Here is a 22,155-nt window from a genome sequence, read left to right on the forward strand (position 1 = left end):
AAAAATCCTGAAAGACTGGATAAATCTACATTTGGAAAGGCAAGGATTAATTAGGGACAGTCAGCACGGATTTGTTAAGGGAAGATCATGTTTGACTAACTTGATTGAATTTTTTGAGGAGGTAACCAAGAGGATCGATGAGGGTAGTGCGTACGATGTAGTATATATGGATTTTAGCAAGGCTTTTGATAAAGTCCCACATGGTAGACTGGTCATGAAGGTTAAAGCCCATGGGATCCAGGGCAAGTTGGATCCAAAATTGGCTTGGAGGTAGGAAGCAAAGAGTAATGATTGATGGATGTTTTTGTGACTGGAAGGATGTTTCCAGTGGGGTTCCGCAGGGCTCAGTACTGGGTCCCTTGCTTTTTGTGGTATATATCAATGATTTAGATTTGAATATAGGGAGTATGATTAAAAAGTTTGCAGACGGCACTAAAATTGGCTGTGTGGTTGATAACAAAGAGGAAACTCATAGGCTGCAGGAGGATATCAATCTACTGGTCAGGTGGGCAAATAGAATTTAATTCAGAGAAGTGTGAGGTGATGTACATTGGGAGGGCTAATAAAGAAAGGGTATACACATTAAGCGGTAGGCCACTTAATAGTGTAGATGAACAAAGGGACCTTGGAGTGCTTGTCCACAGAACTCTGAAAGTAGCAGGCCATGTGGATAAGGTGGTTAAGAAGGCTTATGGAATGCTTGCCTTTATTGGCCAAGGCATAGAATATAAGAGCAGGGAGGTTATGCTTAAATGGTATAATTCTTTGATTAGACCACAGCTGGAGTACTGTGTGCTGTTCTGGTCGCCGTATTATAGGAAAGACGTGATTGCACGAGAGAGGGTGCAGAGAAGATTTACCAGGATGCTGCCTGGAATGGAGAATCTTAGTTATGAGGACAGATTGGATAGGCTGGGTTTATTCTCATTGGAACAGAGGAGGTTGAGAGGAGACCTCATTGAGGTGTACAAAATATTGAGAGGCCTGGACAAAGTGGATAGTAAGGGCCTATTTCCATTGATGGAGGGATCTATTACGAGGGAGCATAGTTTTAAGGTGGTTGGTAGAAGGTTTAGAGGGGATTTAAAGAAGGGGCTTCTTTATGCAGAGGGTTGTGGGAATCTGGAACTCGCTGCCTGGAAGAGTGGTGGATGCAGAAACCTTCACCATTTTTAAGAGATGATTGGATGTGCACTTAAAGTGCAGTAACCTGCAGGGTTATGGACCTAGAGCTGGTAATTGGGATTAGACTGGATGACCTTTTGTTGGACGGCACAGATATAATGGTAAGTACTGCAGGGAATAGAATACGGCCAGGGTGATCTCCTGGACTAGTTTCGATCGCCTGGATGGGTTGGAGAGGAATGTTTCCAGATTTTTTCTCTCTAACTTGGCCTGGGTTTTTATCTGGTTTTTGCTTCTCCCAGGAGATCACATGGCTCCGGTTGGGGTGGAGTGTAGAATGTTTCAATATAAGGGGTGTCGCAGTTATGTGAGGCAGACTGGTTGGGCTGGGTGCTCTTTGCCTTTCCGTCATTGTTGATAGGTTTATATGTAACCTTTAGGGCAGCTGACCAAGGGCCGTGCGGCTCTTTGTCGGCCGGCGCGGACACGATGGGCTGAAATGGCCTCCTTCTGCGCTATAAATTTCTATGTTTCTATGTTTCTAATGGGTTTGTAAACTAGATCTAGGCAGGTTTGTGAAGGATAGAGAGCTGCCCTGACTGTGACTAACTGGACGATCTATCTAGAAATGAATGGTATCATCATGGAATCCCACAGCACTGATGGAAGGAGGCCATTCGGCCCATCGAGCCTGTGCCGCTCTATGAAAGAGCGATCCCATTCGTCCCACTCCCCCGGCTCTTTCCCATCACCCTCCCTGCCTCCGGAGTGGCTCGCACTTTCACTTTGTTTTATTCTATTTTTAGTTCTGTCTTCAGGAACTTGGGTTAAGGAGTGAATATTCACCAGGGCGGGGTTCAAGCTCTGCCAGCTACAGCCCAAAGCTCAGGCTCCGAGCACCGCCCGTGAGTGCCTGGCTGCTACTGATGGGCTCTTGTTGCCCACAAGAGGTGCCGCGGACCAGCACCATATTCCCTCACTCTGATTTCCCGCAGTCTCTGCTCGCCTACTCCTGGCATTGTGCACCTGACCCTAATCCTATCTCTGACCCTAACCCCAACTCAGACCCATCCCTGACCCTAACTTAACCCTGACCCTAACCTTGACCCTAACCAGCAAAATGTGAGGAGGACACAAAAAATCTGCAAAGTGATACAGGCAGGCTAAGTGAGTGGGCAAAAATCTGGCAGATGGAGTATAATATGGGAAAATGTGAGGTTATCCACTTTGGCAGAAAAAATAGAAAAGCAAATTACAATTTAAATGGAGAAAAATTGCAAAGTGCTGCAGTACAGAGGGACCTGGGGGTCCTTGTGCATGAAACACAAAAAGTGAGTATGCAGGTACAGCAAGTGATCAGAAAGGCAAATGGAATGTTGGTCTTTATTGCAAGGGGGATAGAGTATAAAAGCAGAGAAGTCCTGCTACAACTGTACAGGGTATTGGTGAGGTCACACCTGCAGTACTGTGTACAGTTTTGGTCTCTGTATTTAAGGAAGGATATACTTGCATTGGAAGCTGTTCAGAGAAGGTTCACTAGGTTGATTCCAGAGATGAGGGGATTGACTTATGAAGATAGGTTGAGCCTATACATATTAGAGTTCAGAAGAATGAGAGGTGATCTTATTGAAACTTATAAGATAATGAGGGGGCTCGACAAGGTGGATGCAGAGAGGATATTTCCACTCATAGGGGAAACTAAAACTAGGGGACATAGTCTCAATAAGGGGCCGCCCATTTAAAGCTGAGATGAGGAGGAATTTCTTCTCTCAGAGGGTTGTAAATCTGTGGAATTCTCTGCCCCAGAGAGCTGTGAAGGCTGGATCATTGAATATATTTAAGGCGGAGGTAGACAGATTTTTGAGCGATAAGGGAATAAAGGATTATGGGGAGCGGGCAGGGAAATGGAGCTGAGTCTATGATCAGATCAGCCATAATCTTATTGAATGGCAGAGCAGGCTCGAGGGGCCAAATGGCCAACTCCTGCTCCTATTTCTTTAACCCTGACCCTGACCCACTCCTGGCATTGTGCACCTTCAGCCACAGCGTCAAGGGATTGAGATACATTCCAAATGCAGTCGGCGTCAGAATGGGAGTGGATGAGCAGAGAGGGAGAGGGAGAGCAAGGGTCTAATGCTGACAGGCAGGATTCTTTCAGATACAACTGTGGCTTAAATTTCACCATCAGTTACAGCAAGGTGGCAATATAACAGGGAAAGAAATCCGGGACAGTGACATAATCCCCACTCTAGGAAACAAAGACAACATTTCCCATAAATAACCCGCCCTGAAACTGTTCACAGGGCTGCGCACTCCCCAGGCTCAGTGTCCGTATTTACCTTTTGCTGTGCTCTGTGACTGACATTCACAGGCTGAACATAGAGCTGGCGTCACCTGATCCTCCTCCTGATGAAATGGTTTCACCTACCGTAATGTCCCAAAGAGCAGCATATCCAGAACTAAACCAAACCCACCCTAACCCAAACCCTAACCTAACTCTAAACCAAACCCACCCAGAACCAAACCAAACTAACCCTCACCCAAACCCAAACCTCACTCTAAACCAAACCCACCCAAACTCTAAACCAAACCCAAACCCCAAACCAAACCCACCCTAATCCAACTCTAAACCAAACCCTAATCCAACTCTAAACCAAACTCACCCAGAACCAAACTAAACCCACCCTAACTCTAAACCAAACCCTAAACCAAACCCACCCAGAACCAAACCAAACTAACCCTCACCCAAACCCTAACACGAACCCCGGCTGCTCTTTCAATGGCATCGTACCATTAAGTTTGCCAATTCATAGATTTGATAGAAATTTACAGGACAGAAGGAGGCCATTCTGTGTCTGTGCCGGCTCTGTGAAAGAGCAGCTGTGCCTAGTACCACATCCCCGCTTTGTGGCCGTAGCCTTGTCAGTTCCTCACCCTCCAGGACCGTCCAACTCCCTTTAACATTATTGATGGAACCAGCTTGCACCACCGGTTCAGGCAGAGTGTTGCAGATCCCCATAACTGTCTGAGTGAGAACACTTCTCCTCATCGCCCCTTTCAATCCTTTGTCGATGATATTGGAATTCTCCGGGACCCCTGGAGTCTCCAGGATTTGAAGATTAATCTCCCTGCCAGCAAAAACCAAAAACTCATCAAAATAAATTACCTTTTTTCATTCTCCTTGAACACTTTTGTTTGTAGCTCTATAACAGTATTGGAGCTGGGGAATGGCTCTTCGGCCATGAGGGGCGGCGCGAGTTGTTGTGCTGAAAGCTCCGGGAACACGTTGGGAACCCGACATATCCGAGCATCAGAAACATGGCCAGCGGGTCAGTGTGAGCATCGACTCTCCCGGTCCACAGACCTGGGCCCCAACTCCGTCCTGGACCCAGACTGGGAGAATCCTGGCCGGCATCAGTGGTTGGGGAATTGGGGGCAGTGAAATGAACAGCAAGATCCCACAGTCCTGACAGCCAATCAGCAGCCGGTTAAAGATCGCTCTGTGGGGATTGTGGGATAAAAAAAAACAACCGAATTTACCAGAAATTCACTGGCGGGGAAGGAGGGGCCTGCGTCCAGTGGTTTACGGTAGAAGAGGGGCCTGTATCCGGTGGTTTACGGTAGAGGGGGCCTGTGTCCGGTAGTTTACGGTAGAGGAGGGGTCTGTGTCCGGTGGTTTCCGGTAGCGGAAGCTCCATGCCCGGTTTCCGGCCGGTGTCACACTGATTGCCATCCGGCCTCGGTCCGCGCTCAGTGTTCCCTGGCCCCGGGCCCAGCCGCCGCCGCCATGCGGGATCTCAGCGCCTTCCTCCAGCAGCAGCAGCAGCGCGGCGGCCCCGAGCTTGGCCCCGAGTGGCTCCGCATGGAGGAGCTTTACAATAAAAAGTGAGTCCAGCCCCGGGCCGCTCCCGAACCAGGCCCCGCTCCCCCGCCCCGGCCTCCCGCTGTCCCGGTCCCAGGGCTCGGACTCGGGCCGCTCCGGGGAGTTCAATGGCACAGAAAGTTACAGCACGGAAGGAGGCCATTCGGCCCATCGTACCCGTGCCCGACCGAGAGCTATCCAGCCTAATCCCACTTTCCAGCTCTTGGTCCATAGCCCTGTAGGTTACGGCACTTCAAGTGCACATCCAAGTACTTTTTAAATGTGGTGAGGGTTTCTGCCTCTAACCACCCTTTCAGGCAGTGAGTTCCAGACCCCCACCACCCTCTGGGTGAAGACATTTCCCTCCAATCTCCTCTAAACCTACCCCCCTCCCCTCTGCAATCTTCTGGGGTGTTCCCCGGGGGGAGGTGCTCTCTGGGTGGAGGGGTACGGGGGGTGCTCTTTGGGTGGAGGGGTACGGTGGGGGGGTGATCTCTGGGTGGAGGGGTACGGGGGGGTGCTCTCTGCGTGGAGGGGTACGGGGGGGGGTGCTCTCTGGGTGGAGGGGTACGGGGGGGGTGCTCTCTGGGTGGAGGGGTACGGGGGGGTGCTCTCTGGGTGGAGGGGTACGGGGGGGGTGCTCTCTGGGTGGAGGGGTACGGGGGGGTGCTCTCTGGGTGGAGGGGTACGGGGGGGGTGCTCTCTGGGTGGAGGGGTACGGGGGGGTGCTCTCTGGGTGGAGGGGTACGGGGGGTGCTCTCTGGGTGGAGGGGAACGGGGGGGTGCTCTCTGGGTGGAGGGGTACAGGGGTGGGGGGGTGTGAGGGGTGCTCTCTGGGTGGAGGGGTACGGGGGGGGGTGGGGGGTGTTCTCCGGGTGGTGGGGTACGGTGGGGTGCTCTCTGGGTGGAGGGGTACGGGTGGTGGGTGTTCTCCGGGTGGAGGGGTACGGGTGGTGAGTGTTCTCCGGGTGGAGGGGTACGGGTGGTGGGTGTTCTCCGGGTGGAGGGGTACGGGTGGTGGGTGTTCTCCGGGTGGAGGGGTACGGTGGGGGGGGGTGCTCTCCGGGTGGACGGGTACGGGTGGTGGGTGTTCTCCGGGTGGAGGGGTACGGGGGGGTGCTCTCCGGGTGGAGGGGTACGGGGGGGTGCTCTCCGGGTGGAGGGGTACGGGGGGGTGCTCTCCGGGTGGAGGGGTACAGGGGTGGGGGGGTGTGAGGGGTGCTCTCTGGGTGGAGGGGTACGGGGGGGGGGTGGGGGATGCTCTCCGGGTGGAGGGGTACGGGGGGTGTTCTCCGGGTGGAGGGGTACGGGGGGTGGGTGTTCTCCGGGTGGAGGGGTACGGGGGAGGTGGGTGTTCTCCGGGTGGAGGGGTACGGGGGAGGTGGGTGTTCTCCGGGTGGAGGGGTACGGGGGAGGTGGGTGTTCTCCGGGTGGAGGGGTACGGGTGGTGGGTGTTGTCCGGGTGGAGGGGTACGGGTGGTGGGTGTTCTCCGGGTGGAGGGGTACGGGGGGGTGCTCTCCAGGTGGAGGGGTACGGGTGGTGGGTGTTCTCTGGGTGGAGGGGTACGGGTGGTGGGTGTTCTCCGGGTGGTGGGGTACGGTGGGGTGCTCTCTGGGTGGAGGGGTACGGGTGGTGGGTGTTCTCCGGGTGGAGGGGTACGGGTGGTGAGTGTTCTCCGGGTGGAGGGGTACGGGTGGTGGGTGTTCTCCGGGTGGAGGGGTACGGGTGGTGGGTGTTCTCCGGGTGGAGGGGTAAGGGTGGTGGGTGTTCTCCGGGTGGAGGGGTACGGTGGGGGGGGTGCTCTCCGGGTGGACGGGTACGGGTGGTGGGTGTTCTCCGGGTGGAGGGGTACGGGGGGGTGCTCTCCGGGTGGAGGGGTACGGGGGGGGGTGCTCTCCGGGTGGTGGGTGTTCTCCGGGTGGAGGGGTACGGGAAGGTGCTCTCCGGGTGGAGGGGCATGGGGGGGGGTGTTCTCCGGGTGGAGGGGTACGGGGGGGTGCTCTCCGGGTGGAGGGGTACGGGAGGTGAGGGGGTGCTCTCCGGGTGGAGGCGTCCGTGGGGGGGTGCTCTCAGGGTGGAGGGGTACGGGGGGGGGGGTGCTCTCCGGGTGGTGGGTGTTCTCCGGGTGGAGGGGTACGGGAAGGTGCTCTCCGGGTGGAGGGGTATGGGGGGGGTGTTCTCCGGGTGGAGGGGTACGGGGGGGTGCTCTCCGGGTGGAGGGGTACGGGAGGTGAGGGGGTGCTCTCCGGGTGGAGGCGTCCGTGGGGGGGTGCTCTCCGGGTGGAGGGGTACGGGGGGGTGGTGCTCTCAGAGTGGAGGGGTACGGGGGGGTGCTCTCTGGGTGGAGGGGTACATAGAAACTAGGTGCAGGAGTAGGCCATTCGGCCCTTCGAGCCTGCACCGCCATTCAATATGATTATGGCTGATCATGCAACTTCAATACCCCACTCCTGCCTTCTCTCCATACCCCCTGATCCCCTTAGCCGTAAGGGCCACATCTAACTCCCTCTTGAATATATCCAACGAACTGGACTCAACAACTTTCTGTGGTCGAGAATTCCACAGGTTCTGGTACCATCAGCAACTGGGGCTATCTGGGAATTAATAGAGTCAGGGATATGAACCCGATACGTGGTCCCCTGAGATTTCATGGGATGGACCCAGGCCGGCACTCTGCCGCTGTCCAAGAACAACGAGTGGGGCGGAGGGGGTGTCTTTTCTCCACCCGGGCGGGGGGGGGTGTTCCCCACAGGGAGGGGTACGGGAGGGGGTGTTTGCCCCCAGGGGCAGGAAGTGGTGTGGCGTGGGGTTAGCCTCTGGGGGCAGGGTGGGGCTGTGTCCTCTGGGGAGCGGGTGTGGGTTCCTGGTGTCTGTGCTCTAACCCGGTGGTGTTTTGAATGTTTAACCACAGACTGTGGCACCAGCTGACGGTGAAGCTGCTGGACTTTGTGCAGAAGCCGTGCTTTGCTACTGGCGACGGGCTGATCAAGGTACGTCATGTGGCCCCACTACATTTGATGTAAACATTCTAATTTGTCTTATCCAGATTATATAATTAGAAAAACATTTATTTTGCAGCTATACGAGAATTTTATCAGTGAATTTGAACACAGGTAAGAAGTAAATCTTAATTATGCTAATAACATAAAATGTACAGCACAGAAGGCGGTCATTCAGCCCATCCTTGGGTGTGAGCTCGGACAGTCCTAAACTAATCCTACTACCCGTGCTCTGTGTCTTCCTCGACTTCAAATATTTATCCAATTTCCCCATCAAAAAGATGCAGTGGTCTCTGCCTCAGCCTATGAGTCATAGAAACACAGAGCAGAAGGAGGACATCTCAGCCCATTTTGTCCGTGCCGTATGACAACTAACCGCACGGCCCTCGGTCAGCAGCCCTGAAGGTTACATATAAACCTATGAACAATGGCAGAAAGGTAAAGAGCATCCAGCCCAACCAGTCTGCCCCACACAACTGCGACATCCCTTATACTGACCATTCTACACTCCACCCCAACCGGAGCCATGTGATCTCCTGGGAGAGGCAAAAACCAGATTTAAAAACCCAGGCCAATTGGGGGAAAAAAAATCCAGGAAAATTCCTCTCCGATCCATCCAGCTGATCAAAACTAGTCCAGGAGATCACCCTGGCCGTATTCAATTCGCTGCAGTACTTACCATCGTAATAAATCATTCCCTGTTCCAACAACCGTCCGTGTAAAGATACTTCTCTTAATCTCTCCTCACTCTGTCGAACTCCTCTTACCTTCTCTGCTCCAGTGGGAACAATCCCAGTACTCCAGTCTCTCCTCAGAGCTCCAGTTTCCACCCCTGGAATCACTCTGGTGAATCCACACTGTCCGCGCTCTCTAGTTTTAATCTCTTTTCTATAATGGGGCATAAAACTGCACTCAGTTGGATAAGTATTTGAAGCTGAGGAAGACAGAGCACAGGCAATGGGATTAGTTTGGGACTATCCGAGCTCACACAGAATTAACTGGCCGACCCAGTGTTTTGTGCAAATTCATCATTCATTCTTTACTCTTGCACTCGGTGCCACTATTTATAAAATCCAAAATGTTATTGACCTTTTTATAACTACATCTCCCTACACTTGCACTTTGTGAATTCTGTATTTGAACCCCGGGGTCTCTGTCCATCCTCACCCTTCAGTGTCTTTCCATTAAGTGCACATTCCCAGTCCTTTTTACTCCCAAATTGTATTGGCTCACACTTGGCACGTGTCCTGGCCAATATTTATCTTTAAGCCAACATTACTAAAACAGATTATCTGGTCATTTATCTCATTGCTGTTTGTGGAAGCTTGCTGTGTACAAATTGGCTGCTGTGTTGTCCCACATTACAACAATGACCACACTTCTTAAAGACTCTTTCATTGGCTGTAAAGAACTTTGGGACATCCCTAGGTTGTGAAAGATGCTCCGAAGTATTCTGTAGGAAATGGTGTTGCTTTACATACACACTGCGAATAACTCCACAAATACGGAAATGTCATGGCATTGCGATTCTCCCCTGTGACCCCCAGCATCTGGCAATCCCAGATTGCAAATTCATCATTTGGAGTGTAATGTTGAGTGAGAGGCAATGTTTCACTTAAGCAGCTCATGCACAGCCAGCTTACCGGCTTTTAAATGGGAAAAATCGCGCAGGCGCGGAATTTTGAATGGGCCGCTTAAGGGGGCCCCGCATTCAAAAACATTAAGGGAACGTTGGTGTGAGCCGTTAATAATGGGAATGGAGAATCACATTGTGTTTAAATTATGTTGCCACTTTAAATCAAAGCTCTTCGGATTAAATCCTTTGCAACGTGTTGTTACAGGATTAACCCTCTGTCCCTCGTGGAGATTGTTCTACATGTGGTGCGACAAATGACAGGTGAGTGTGTTTCTCCTGACCACAGGAACAGGAGGAGGCCATTCAGCCCCTCGATCGTGTTCTGCCATTCGATGATATCATGGCTGATCTGTGAGCTAACTCCACCCACCCGCCTTGGCTCCGTATCCCTGATACCAACAAAAACTGATCCAGCTCAGGTTTGAAAGTTGCAATTGACCCCCAGCATCCACAGCTTTTTGGGGGAGAGAGTTCCAGATTCCCACTGCCTTTTGTGTGAAGAAGTGCTTCCTGACATCACCCCTGAACGGCCTGGCTCTAATTTTAAGGTGACGCCCCCTTGTTCTGGACTCCCCCCACCAGAGGAAATAGTTTCTATCTATCATCAACTCCTTTTAATCACCTTAAACACCTCGATCAGATTCCCCCCCCCCCCCCCGCCCCATTAATCTTCTAAAGTCGAGGGAATACAAGCCCAGTCTGTGCAGCCTGTCCTCGTAATTTAACCCTTTTAGCCCCGGTATCATTCTGGTGAATCTGCGCTGCTCCCCCTCTGAGCGATATATCCTTCCTGAGGGGCAGGGCCCAGATGTGGACACAGTTATTCCAGATGTGGACGCAGTGCTCCAGATGTGGACCAATGCTCTGATTATTTACTTCTGTGTCCAGATTTAAGGATTTCATATTTCAATGGATGGAATCAGCCAATCGGAACCAAGGATCTGTCGAGTTTGAAATATTACATCTGTTGTAAATACCACAGCTCAGTCAGACTGGGTACCAATGGACAGTGTAGAATGGAGGGGTGTCAGGATTAAAGCCTTCAGACCAAGCGCAGCCAGCTAACGGCCCCACCGACAATCACTACTCGGTTTCTGCTCCCGCGGGAATTTCTCCCTGCTTTTGTCCTGTTTGACGTTTCTGGGCCTGGTGGTTTGGACAGGGCTGACCCAGCGCAGTTGCCTGATTGGTGGATTGATCCTAAATCAGACACTGTTGGTATTAGCAGCTGGAGAATGTCTGCAGGTTGGCCGGAGTGCGGCTGTGAGTGACTTGTGGCTTTCAGCGCCCAGGGCTCCGACTGCGACCGAACTATTCGCGATCGGGGCCGACACCAATTACTGCCTCGCGACTGGATATGGGATGTCAGCGGCGAACGTGCACTTTTCCAGACAAGGCGGTAACCTGTCCAAACTCCCCTCCCCTCCCCTAACTTTCTCCAGCCCCTCCCCTCCCCATCTCTAACATCCTCCATGTGTACACCCCTCTGTAATCTTCTTCAGCCCTACACTCCTCCCTATCTCTAACCTCCTCCAGTCCTACATCCCTCCCTTTCTCTGTAATCTCCATCCCTGAACCCCTCCCTATCTCTGTAACCTACTCCAGCCCTACACCCTTCCCTATCTTTGTAACCTCCTTCAGCCCCTACACCCCTCCCCATATCTGTAACCTCCTCCAGCCCTTACACCCCTCCCTATCTCTGTAACCCCCTCCAGTCCCTATACCCCTCCCTCTCTCTCTAACCTCCTGCAACCCTACACCCCTCCCTATCTCTGCAACCTCCTGCAGCCCCTACACCCTCTCTATCTCTGTACCTCCTACAATCCTCCGCGATCTCTGCACTCCTCCAAATCTGGCATCTTGCGCATCTCCCGGTTTTAATCGCTCCACCATTGGCGGCCGTGCCTTCAGCTGCCTGTACTGTAATCTCTGGAACTCCCTGCCTAAACCTCTCCGTCTCTCTTTCCTCCTTTAAGACGCTTCTTAAAACCGACCTCTTTGACCAAGCACCTGCCCTAATATGTCCTTATGTTGCTTGGTGTCAAATTTTGATTTATGACACTGCTGTGAAACGCCATGGGACGTTTTACTACATTAAAGGCGCTATATAAATGCAAGTTGTTTAATGTAAATAGGTTAACGATTGCACTAAAGGAGTGGAGGGGAGTGTGGGCCATCTGTGCCTATTACACACACTGGTCCCCACACCAGTGAATAGGCAGTGTATATAAACCAGAACTCAATCACCGTTCAGTGTTCCCCTGTCCGTGCTGATGGACCTTGTGTTTAATTACAGATCCGAATGTGGCCCTAACATTTTTGGAAAAAACAAGAGAAAAGGTGAGTGATTTGGTTTATGTTGCACTTTGTTTTATTTAATTTAATTTCTTAATTTATGATATTTTTTGCTTTCTTTTCTTCAGGTGAAATCCAGTGACGAGGCAGTGATTCTCTGTAAAACAGCGATTGGTGCTTTAAAATTAAACGTGGGAGACCTCCCGGTCACAAAGGTACAACCTGATTGACGTTAACCGAATCCTTGTTTATTCTTGGAAAGCAGCGACGTAAAACCGCTGTGTTTCTGAAGTTAGATTTTAACTGAGTACATTCCCGGCTGCAGCTGTGCAGTGCTCGGATTTGTGTAAGAAACTAAATTCTCAGTTCAGTTCCCTGACTCCGTAACAGCATTATTCCCAGTGTTGACCAGACACGTTTCATCAGGAGTGGCGGAATATCAGGAATGGGAGTGACTCCGAGATGCTCAGTGACTGGTTTACAGAGAGTCCGGATCGTGGGCCCTGATGGTCTGGACTCCTGTTCTGCAGCGATTGGAGCAATGAGATCGCATTAATGACATAAAGGCACCTGAATTGTGCCTCAATTATAAAGCGGAGGAGAAAGAGAGAGATCTTCTGCACTCTGTGCGGAGAGGGGGAGTTCCCTGTGGAGGGCAGAGAGGGGGAGTTCGGTGCAGCGAGCGTGTGCTCTGTGCGGAGGGCAGAGAGAGTTGTGTGCGGAACAGCCATGTTTAATGATTGGAAAAGACACACAGTAAATGGGAATTCTACACAGAGATCATGGTGGGAAATGTGCATCCAATTGACTGAGTGACAGGAAACAGAGTGTAGTGGTGAAGGGTTGTTTTTTGGACTGGAGGAAGGTATACAGTGGTGTTCCCCAGGGTTCGGTACTGGGACCACTGCTTTTCTTGATATATATTAATGATGTGGATGTGGCTGTCCAGGGCCCAATTTAAAATTTTGCAGATGACACACATCTTAGAAGTACAGTGAACAGTGCGAAGTGATACGTTTTGGTAGGAAGTACGAGGAGAGGCAATATAATCTAAAGGGTACAATTCTAAAGGAGGTGCATGAACAGAGACACCTGTGCACAAATCGTTGAAGACAGCAGTTAAAGAAGCATACGGTATCCTGGGATTCATAAATAGAGGTAAGTTTGGGCCGGATTTTCGGCAGGTTTGCGACCGGGTTTTCACGACGATTTGACCCTCTGCGGCGAAAGCCCGGGCGGGATCCTCGGGTACCTGTTTGTGGCGGCGATGGGACGTACCGCCGGGGAGAGGTGCGTCGACATGCAATGGCGCAGATTACGTTTGCGTGGGACCTTCGGCTCTCTCGCGACCTGTACGCCGCGCCCAGAATACCGACGGCAAGCATGAAAACCTGCCACAAAGTAAGTTAAAGGTATCATTTTTTAATTTTTTTGCAGCGATTCGATAGATAAGGGTCTTGTAAATGTTCTTGGATTTTTTAGCCCCCTCCCAAGGCACCTCTCGCAGCGCTCCCGCCCCCCGGACTAAAGTTGCCGAAACTCTCGGTTTGCACCGCTTGTGCAACGTCTCCCTTACCTCCTGGCGCAGACGTAAAGGCCGAAAGTTCGGGCTGAAAATGGTAAGTTTCACGTATTGCCACGGTTTTCGCCGAACAACCCCGAAAGCTGAAAATCGGTCCCTATAGAGTGCAGAAGTCAGGACGTTATAATGGACCTGTATAAAACACTGCTTCGGCCCCAACTGCAGTATTGTGTCCAATTCTGGGCACCGCACTTTAAGAAGGACGTGAAGGCCTTGGAGAGGGTGCAGAGGAGATTTACAAGACTGGTTCCAGGGATGAGGGACTTCAGTTACGTGGGTAGACTGGAGAAGCTGGGGTTGTTCTCCTTGGAGCAGAGAAAGTTGAGAGGAGATTTGATCACGTTGTTCAAAATCATGAGGGCTCTGGACAGAGTAGATAGAGAGAAACTGTTCCCATTGGTGGAAGGGTGGAGAACCAGTGGACACAGATTTAAGGTGATTGGCAGAAGAACCAGAGGCAACATGAGGGAAATCTCTTAGGCAGCGAGTGGTTAGGATCTGGAATTCACTGCCTGAAAGGGTGGTGGAGGCAGATTCAATTGTGGCTTTCAAAAGGGAGTTTGATAAGTAACTGAAGGAAAAACATTTGCAGGGCTCTGGGGAAAGGGTGGGGGAGTGGGACTGGCTGAAGTGCTCTTGCAGGGAGCCGGCACGGGCTCGAATGGCCGCCTTCCATGCTGTGACCATACATGAATTTCAGCGCAGACTGGGAGAAGGGACCCGAGGGGAAGTTAAGAAACATTAGTGGGTAATTGAGAACAGCAGTGGACCAGTAACGAGGTGCGAGGGTGGGGGGAGGTGCGAGGGCGGTGGGGGGAGGTGCGTGGGTCAGGGGGGGGCGAGGGCGGTGGGGGCGAGGGTGACCCTATCCTTATTCCTGTTGGCATTTTAGTTGCAGGTAGAATGTAATAGTTTATGGAATGTCTTTACACCCATCAATTCTCTCAGAAAACCATCGAGGAGGTGGATGAGATGCTGACCAACCTTCCCGGAGTGACCTCGGTCCATGGCCGCTTCTACGATCTGTCCAGCAAGTATTACCAGATCGTCGGGAACCACGCTTCTTACTACAAGGACGCACTGCGCTTCCTGGGCTGTATTGATATCAAAGATTTGCCAGGTAAGTAACAGATTAAAACTCCTCGCCCGAGGCGGCATGTTGGCCCTTCCCACGATTTCCTCACAGTTACTTTTGAAATAAAAGCCCAACAGGTGCTTGTGCGACACACCCAGCACTTCCATCTCCCATTCCCACGGTGAGCGGTGACTGCCCCGTCTCCCGCTCACTGGCCCCTTTTATTGTGGCTTAGAGTTTATTGAGTTTGGTTCTAACTCCCGCATCTTCCCATGAGCTGCTCGGAGAGAGCAGGCTGCAATTCCGCTCGCTTTCCATTTAACATCCACAGCAAAACATTTTTAAGTGCCTAATCTTTCCCTTCGTTGTCAGCATGGCTCAATGGGCAGCACTCCCGTCTACAAGTCTGAAGGTCGTGAGTTCCAGTCCCACTCCAGAGACTAGAGCACAAATCCAGGCTGACACTCGCAGCGTAGGACTGAGGGAGCGCTGCACTGTCGGAAGGGCAGTATTGAGGGAGCGCTGCACTGTCGGAAGGGCAGTATTGAGGGAGCGCTGCACTGTCGGAAGGGCAGTATTGAGGGAGCGCTGCACTGTTGGAGGGACAGTATTGAGGGAGTGCTGCACTGTTGGAAGGGCAGTATTGAGGGAGCGCTGCACTGTTGGAGGGACAGTACTGAGGGAGTGCTGCACTGTTGGAGGGACAGTACTGAGGGAGTGCTGCACTGTCGGAAGGGCAGTATTGAGGGAGCGCTGCACTGTTGGAGGGACAGTACTGAGGGAGTGCTGCACTGTTGGAGGGACAGTACTGAGGGAGTGCTGCACTGTCGGAAGGGCAGTACTGAGGGAGCGCTGCACTGTTGGAGGGACAGTACTGAGGGAGCGCTGCACTGTTGGAGGGACAGTACTGAGGGAGCGCTGCACTGTTGGAGGGACAGTACTGAGGGAGCGCTGCACTGTTGGAAGGACAGTACTGAGGGAGCGCTGCACTGTTGGAAGGACAGTACTGAGGGAGCGCTGCACTGTCATTTTCAGAGATGAAAGGCCCAAGTTTCCCCAGGAGTTGCTTCATTTTTTTTTGGAGCAACTAGATTTTTTTTGGAGTAACTTAAAAATCGCAATTCTCCCCCATTTAATTTGCTGAGTTAGTTAGGTTTTTTTGGGTTTTATTTTCCAAAAGCGGGCGTTACCAGCCACTTACACCTGTTTTGGCCATTTAAGCAAGTTTAGCCAGCTAAAAGTTATTCCAACTAACTTAGGCCAGCGTATGAAGCCTCTTGTGTCCGCTCAGGAAAAACGTTGTGGTGAATTAAGAAATCAGTGCAGGTAGCCTCCAAACGACAGTTATGATAGGAATGCTAGTTTTGTTTAAAAATCCCAAGCAGTGAGACTGGACAGGGTGTAGGTGCTATCAGCCTAATTAAACTGAGTATATTTTTAGTAAAGATAGCTAGATATTAAAGTACTGGAAAATCTTTGAAGATTCTTTTCTCCTCTGCCTCCCCCCCCCCCCCCCCGGTCCCGCTCTCCCCCGCCCCCGGCGTGACTGATTAACTCCCACCCACCCAACCTGTCTCTTGTAACCCTCAGCGCAGGAAGGCAGCAGCTGACCAATGCAGCAGGCCACTCGGCCCGGGATAGGGGCGGAGAGCGTTGGCCCCTCCCACACAGCCTGCAGCAAACACTCAGATTCTGGGGGCGAGGAGCTACTGCGCATACGATCATGTGCAGAGGTCCCAGCACTGTTTTCAGCGCCGGGACCTGGCTCCACCCCCGAATCCAGTTGCCACGCAACGGCACTATCGAGGAGAGGCTGGAGAGCGGCAAAACTCGGCCCGAAGATTTTTGGCGCACCTCTGGTGAGTGCACCAGAAATCTGTACTGGCCAAATTTGGGTCCAAAGAACGGGAGTTCATTGCCACAGGGAGTGGTTGGGACATAGACAACTGGATAAATATTTGAAGTACAGAAAGATACAGGAGATGGGGACAGAGGGAGGCAGTGGGATTAGTTTGGGATTGATACAGGGTTATGGGGAGAGAGCGGGACAGTGGGATTACTTTGGGATTGATACAGGGCTATGGGGAGTTTGGGGATTGATACAGGACTATGGGGAGAGAGTGGGGCAGTGAGACTAGTTTGGGATTGTTGCGAGGCAGTGGGATTAGTTTGGGATTGATACAGGGCTATGGGGAGAGAGCAGAGCAGTAGGATTAGTTTGGGATTGATACAGGGCTGTGGGGAGAGAGTGGGATTGATACAGGGCTATGGGGAGAGAGCAGAGCAGTAGGATTAGTTTGGGATTAATACAGGGCTATGGGGAGAGAGCGAGGCAGTGGGATTAGTTTGGGATTGGTACAGGGCTGTGGGGAGAGAGTGGGATTGATACAGGGCTATGGGGAGAGAGCAGGGCAGTGGGATTGTTCTAGGAAACAACTTGCACGCGTGATGGGTTGAATGGCCGCTGTCTGTCAAATCACAGAAATTACAGCACAGAAAGAGATTTACGAGGATGTTGCTTGGACTGGAGAATTTTAGCTATGAGGCAAGATTGGATAGGCTGGGATTGTTTGCTTTGGAACAGAGGAGATTGAGACATAATTGAGGTGTATAAAATTATGAGGGGCCTAGATAGAGTGGATAGGAAGGACCTGTTTTCCTTGGCAGAGGGGTCAATAACTGGCGGCATAGATTTAAAGTAAGTGGTAGGAGGTTCAGAGACGATTTGAGGAGAATATTTTTCACCCAGAGGGTGGTGGGGGTCTGGAACTCACTGCCTGAAAGGAGGTAGAGGCAGAAACCCTCATCACATTTAAAAAGTACTTAGATGTGCACTTGAACTGCTGCAACCTCAGGGCTACGGACCAAGAGCTGGAGAGTGGCATTCGGCTGGATAGCTCTTTGTTGGCCGGCACAGACACGATGGGCCGAATGACCTGTCTGCTGTAAATTTCAAAGATTGTATGAAGTCTATCACTATCTTCCAAGTTCTGTGTCATCTGCAAATTTTGAAATTGTGCCATATAGACCAACATTCAAGTCATTAATATATAACAAGAATAACAGTGGTCCCAGTACCGGCCCCTGGGGAACACCACTGTGTACCTTCCCCCAGTCCCAAAAACAACCGTTCCCGTCACTTAGCCAATTCCGTATCCATACTGCCATTGTCCCTTTTATTCCATGGGCTTCAACTTTGCTGGCAAGCCTATTATGTAGCAATTTGTCGAATGCATTTTGGAAATCCATGTACACTACGTCAACCGCATTGCTCACATAAACCCTCTCTGTTACCTCATCAAAAAACTCGATCAAGTTGGTCAAAGACAATTTGCCTTTAACAAATCCGTGCTGATTTTCGTTAATTAATCCACCCCTATCCAAGTGACTGTTAACTTTGTCCCTGATCACTATTTCTAAAAGCTTCCCCACTACTGAGGTTAAACTGACCGGCCTGTAGTTGCTGGGTTTATCCTTACACCCTTTTTTGAACAATAGTGTACCATTTGCAATTCTCCAGTCCTCTGGCAGCAGGCCTGTATCTATGGAGGATAGGAAGATTATGGCCAGTACCTCTGCGATTTCTTCCTTCGCTTCCCTCCGCATCCTAGGATGCATCCCATCTGGTCCTGGTACTTAACTACTTTAAATACAGCCAGCCTTTCTAATACCTCATCTTTATCAATTGTTATCTCATCCAGTATCTCCACTACCTCCTCCTTCACTATGTCTATGGCAGCATCTTCCTTGGTGAAGACAGATGCAAAGTACTCATTTAGTATCTCATGGCACTATTTTGAAGAAGAGCAAGGGAGTTATCCCCGGCGTCCTAGCCAATATTTATCCCTCAATCAACATAACAAAAAAAACACAGATTATCAGATCGTTGTCACTGTTAGATCTCTTAATTTCCAATGAAATACGAACTCCGTAGTTTTAATGTAACTTTATTTTGGCAGCAGCAGCAGCAAGCTTCTGTCTTTAAGCCAGGCCTTTGTCCTTCTGAGACCACATGGTCAAAATGGCTGTACTTATACCTGGTTCAATTTACAGAAAAGAACTCTCCTCCTTTGACCTTATTGGCTCATTTGATAGTCTTTTAACCTTTAATTGGCTCGCTACCCAAAGGTCCTAATGTCAAGTTGATTGATGACTTAATGCAATGTGTTCAGTCGCACGTAGACACGGGAGTCTGTGTTTTCTCAACCTGTCTAAATGCAGCCTGTTTGAATTCTCTATCAATCACATTGCTGTTTGTGGGAGCTTGCTGTGCACAAATTGGCTGCCGCGTTTCCCACATTACAAGTGTGACTACACTCCAAAAGTACTTCATCGGCTGTCGTGGTGGCCATGAAAGGCGCTGTAGAAATTCAAGTCTGTCTTTTCTTTTCTCAGCCATACCCTTTGCCTCCATCCGTAGGTCTCCTTTTTGGTCCATAATTGGCCCCACCCCCCCTTGTAGTCAACCTGTTTACTATTTATTTGCCTATAGAAGATTCTTGGATTACCTTTTATGTTGGCTGCCATTGTATTCTCATACCCTTTCTTTGCCCCTCTTATTTTCTTTTTCACTTCCCCTCTGACCTTTCTATGTTTGGCCCGATTCTCAGATGTATTCTCAACCTGACATCTGTCATACACGCTCTTCTGCTAGTGACAGCTGTGGCTCAGTGGGTAGCACTCTGGCCTCTGAGTCAGAAGGTTGTGGGTTCAAGTCCCACTCCAGGAACTTGAGCACAAAAATCCAGGCTGACATTCCAGTGCAGTGCTGAGGGAGCGCTGCACTATCAGAGTTGCTGTCTTTTGGCTGGGATGTTAAACCGAAGCCCCGTGTGCCTTCAGGTGGATGTAAAAGATCCCACGGCAATATTTCGAACAAGAGCAGATGGGAGTTATCCCTGATGTCCTGGCCAATATTTACCCCTCAGTCAACATAACAAAAACAGATTATCTGGTCAGTATCACATTGCTGTTTGTGGGAGCTTGCTGTGTGCAAATGGGCTGATGTGTTTCCCACATTACAACAGTGATGCACACCAAAAGTACTTAGCTGTGAAGCGCTTGAGACATCCAGTGGTCGTGAAAGGCACTATAGAATGTAAGGCTTCCTTTCTTTTTCATATTCTCTATCTCTTTCGTCATCTTGGGAGCTCTGACTTTAGTTGCCCTGCCTTTCCCCCTAGTGGGGACAGTACCAGAGGAGAAAGAGCCATTAACAGTATTCGCTAAGCTACTTGCCTAATTCCCTTTTAAATGATATTAGCCCTGGCCTCAATGCGTACTTGTTTTTTAAAATTAATTCTCGGGATGTGGGCGTCGCTGGCAAGGCCAGCATTTATTGCCCATCCCTAATCGCCCTTGAGTAGGTGGTGGTGAGCCGCCGCCTTGAACCGCTACAGTCCGTGTGGTGAAGGTGCTGTTAGGGAGGGAGTTCCAGGGTGAGGGGGTTGACTTATGAGGAAAGGTTGAGGAGGCTGGGCCTCTACTCATTGGAATTCGGAAGAATGAGATGGAATCTTATCGAAAGTATAAGATTATGAGGGGGCTGACAGGGTGGATGCAGAGAGATTAGAACTAGAGGGCATGATCTTAGAATAAGGGGCCACCCATTTAAAACTAAGATGAAGAGGAATTTCTTCTCTCAGGGTTGTAAATCTGTGGAATTCGCTGCCTCAGAGAGCTGTGGAAGCTGGGACATTGAATAAATTTAAGACAGAGATAGACAGCTTCGTAACTGATAAGGGAATAAGGGGTTATGGAGAGTGGGCAGGGAAGTGGACTTGAGTCCATGATCGTATTAAATGGTGGAGCAGGCTCGAGGGGCCATATGGGCCTACTCCTGCTCCTATTTCTTATGTTCTTATTTTGACTCAGCAACGATGAAGGAACGACCAATATATTTCCAAGTCCGGATGATGTGTGACTTGGAGGGGAACGTGAAGGTGGTGATGTTCCCATGCGCCTGCTGCCCTTGTCCTAGGTGGTCGAGGTCGCGGGTTTGGGAGGTGCGGCCGAAGAAGCCTTGGCGAGTTGCTGCAGTGCATCTTTTAGATGGTGCACACTACAGCCACGGTGCGCCGGTGGTGGAGGGAGTGAATGTTGAAGGTGGTACATGGGGTGCCAATCAAACGGTGGTAAAACATTTCCTGTTCTAATTAACCTTGCAGCAAAATCTTTCTTCCAACCTTTTCCCAGTGATAGTCTGGAGGCTGCCCCTCTGGATTGATGCCGTGTTCAGTAGCTAAGGTTTGATTCTGTGTTTGTGATCCAGTTGCTGAACATCAGGAGCGGGCTTTCACTCTCGGGCTGGCTGGGCTTTTAGGTGAAGGTGTCTACAACTTTGGAGAACTTGTGAGTATCTTTGTGGCTACTCTGTGTGTTTACTTACTCGTTAAGTTGTGAAATAGTAGGTGATGCTGGGATCTTGCTGTGTGTTTGTCCCTCACAGTTGATGCATCCCGTGCTGGAGTCTCTGAGGACCACGGACAAACAGTGGCTTATCGACACGCTGTACGCATTCAACAGCGGGAACGTGGAGACATTTCAGGCTCTAAAAGCATCGTGGGGACAGCAGGTAAAATGTTACAGGAAGGGTGGGGACAGAGAGCCGCGGGGGCGGGCAGGCAGGCAGGCAGAGAGTGGGACTGAGGGGATGGAGAACAGATGGGGAGTCGGTGGGACTTGAGGATTGCGGCTGGGGGAGGGAGCTAGCGAGGGGCGAGCGGGAGGGAGAAGTGGGGGGAGGAAAGAGAGGGAGGGAGGAGAGAGGGGAGTGGGGGGGGGGGAAAGGGAGGGAGGGAGAGAGGGGAGTGGGGGGGGGGGGGAGGGAGGGAGGAGAGAGGGGAGTGGGGGGAAGGGAGGGGAGGGAGGAGAGGGAGGAGAGAGGGGAGGGTGGAAGGAAGGAAGGAAGGAAGGAGAGAGGGGGAGGGGGGGAAGGGAGGGAGGGGAGTGTGGGGGGGGAGGGGGAGGAGAGAGAGGAGAGTGTGGGGGGGGAGGAGAGAGAGGAGAGTGTGGGGGGGTGGAGGAGAGAGAGGGGAGTGTGGGGGGGGGGGGGAGAGAGAGAGGGGAGTGTGGGGGGGGGGAGAGAGGTGTGGGGGGGGGGAGAGAGAGAGGGGAGTGTGGGGGGGGGAGAGAGAGGGGAGTGTGGGGGGGGGGAGAGAGAGAGGGGAGTGTGGGGGGGGGGGGAGAGAGAGGGGAGTGTGGGGGGGGGGGGGGGAGAGAGGGGAGTGTGGGGGGGGGGGGGAGAGAGAGGGGAGTGTGGGGGGGGGGGAGAGAGAGGGGAGTGTGGGGGGGGGGAGAGAGAGGGGAGTGTGGGGGGGGGGGAGAGAGAGGGGAGTGTGGGGGGGGGGGGGGGGAGAGAGAGGGGAGTGTGGGGGGGGGGGGGAGTGTGGGGGGGGGGGGCGGAGTGGGGGGGGGGGAGAGAGAGGGGAGTGTGGGGGGGGGAGAGAGAGGGGAGTGGGGGGGGGGGGGGAAGAGAGGGGAGTGTGGGGGGGTGGAGAGAGGGGAGTGTGGGGGGAGGGAGGGAGGGGAGTGTGGGGGGAGGGAGAGGGGAGTGTGGGGGGAGGGAGAGGGGAGTGTGG

General features: G+C 51.8%; 2 protein-coding genes across 4 annotated transcripts in view; one reads left to right on the forward strand and one right to left on the reverse strand.

The window, feature by feature from the left end:
• The window catches only part of sirt3 (sirtuin 3), a 57,125-nt gene extending 52,425 nt beyond the window's left edge, over positions 1-4,700 (reverse strand). Inside the window, exon 1 of one of the 3 annotated variants that reach the window (XM_070870354.1) lies at positions 4,292-4,700. In XM_070870354.1, coding sequence (XP_070726455.1) covers positions 4,292-4,301 — 10 coding nt within the window. In that variant the 5' untranslated portion in view covers positions 4,302-4,700. Of the gene's footprint in view, positions 1-3,464; positions 3,527-4,291 lie in introns of those variants that run through there. The other 2 variants (XM_070870356.1, XM_070870357.1) reach the window with 2 other exon arrangements.
• A 120-nt stretch (positions 4,701-4,820) lies between these two features.
• LOC139242446 (26S proteasome non-ATPase regulatory subunit 13-like) lies at positions 4,821-21,149 on the forward strand (the record flags this gene model as incomplete). The annotated part of the gene is made up of 9 exons (XM_070870359.1): positions 4,821-5,010; positions 7,900-7,978; positions 8,067-8,101; positions 9,829-9,884; positions 11,920-11,963; positions 12,047-12,133; positions 14,449-14,620; positions 20,847-20,926; positions 21,024-21,149. Coding segments are annotated over exons 1-9 (777 nt in total), but the record flags the coding sequence as incomplete, so codon positions are not given.
• Positions 21,150-22,155: the final 1,006 nt, after the last annotated feature.

The sequence above is a fragment of the Pristiophorus japonicus genome, unplaced genomic scaffold (assembly GCF_044704955.1).
Source record: "Pristiophorus japonicus isolate sPriJap1 unplaced genomic scaffold, sPriJap1.hap1 HAP1_SCAFFOLD_1333, whole genome shotgun sequence".
In the NCBI taxonomy this organism is placed as follows: Eukaryota; Metazoa; Chordata; class Chondrichthyes; family Pristiophoridae; genus Pristiophorus; species Pristiophorus japonicus.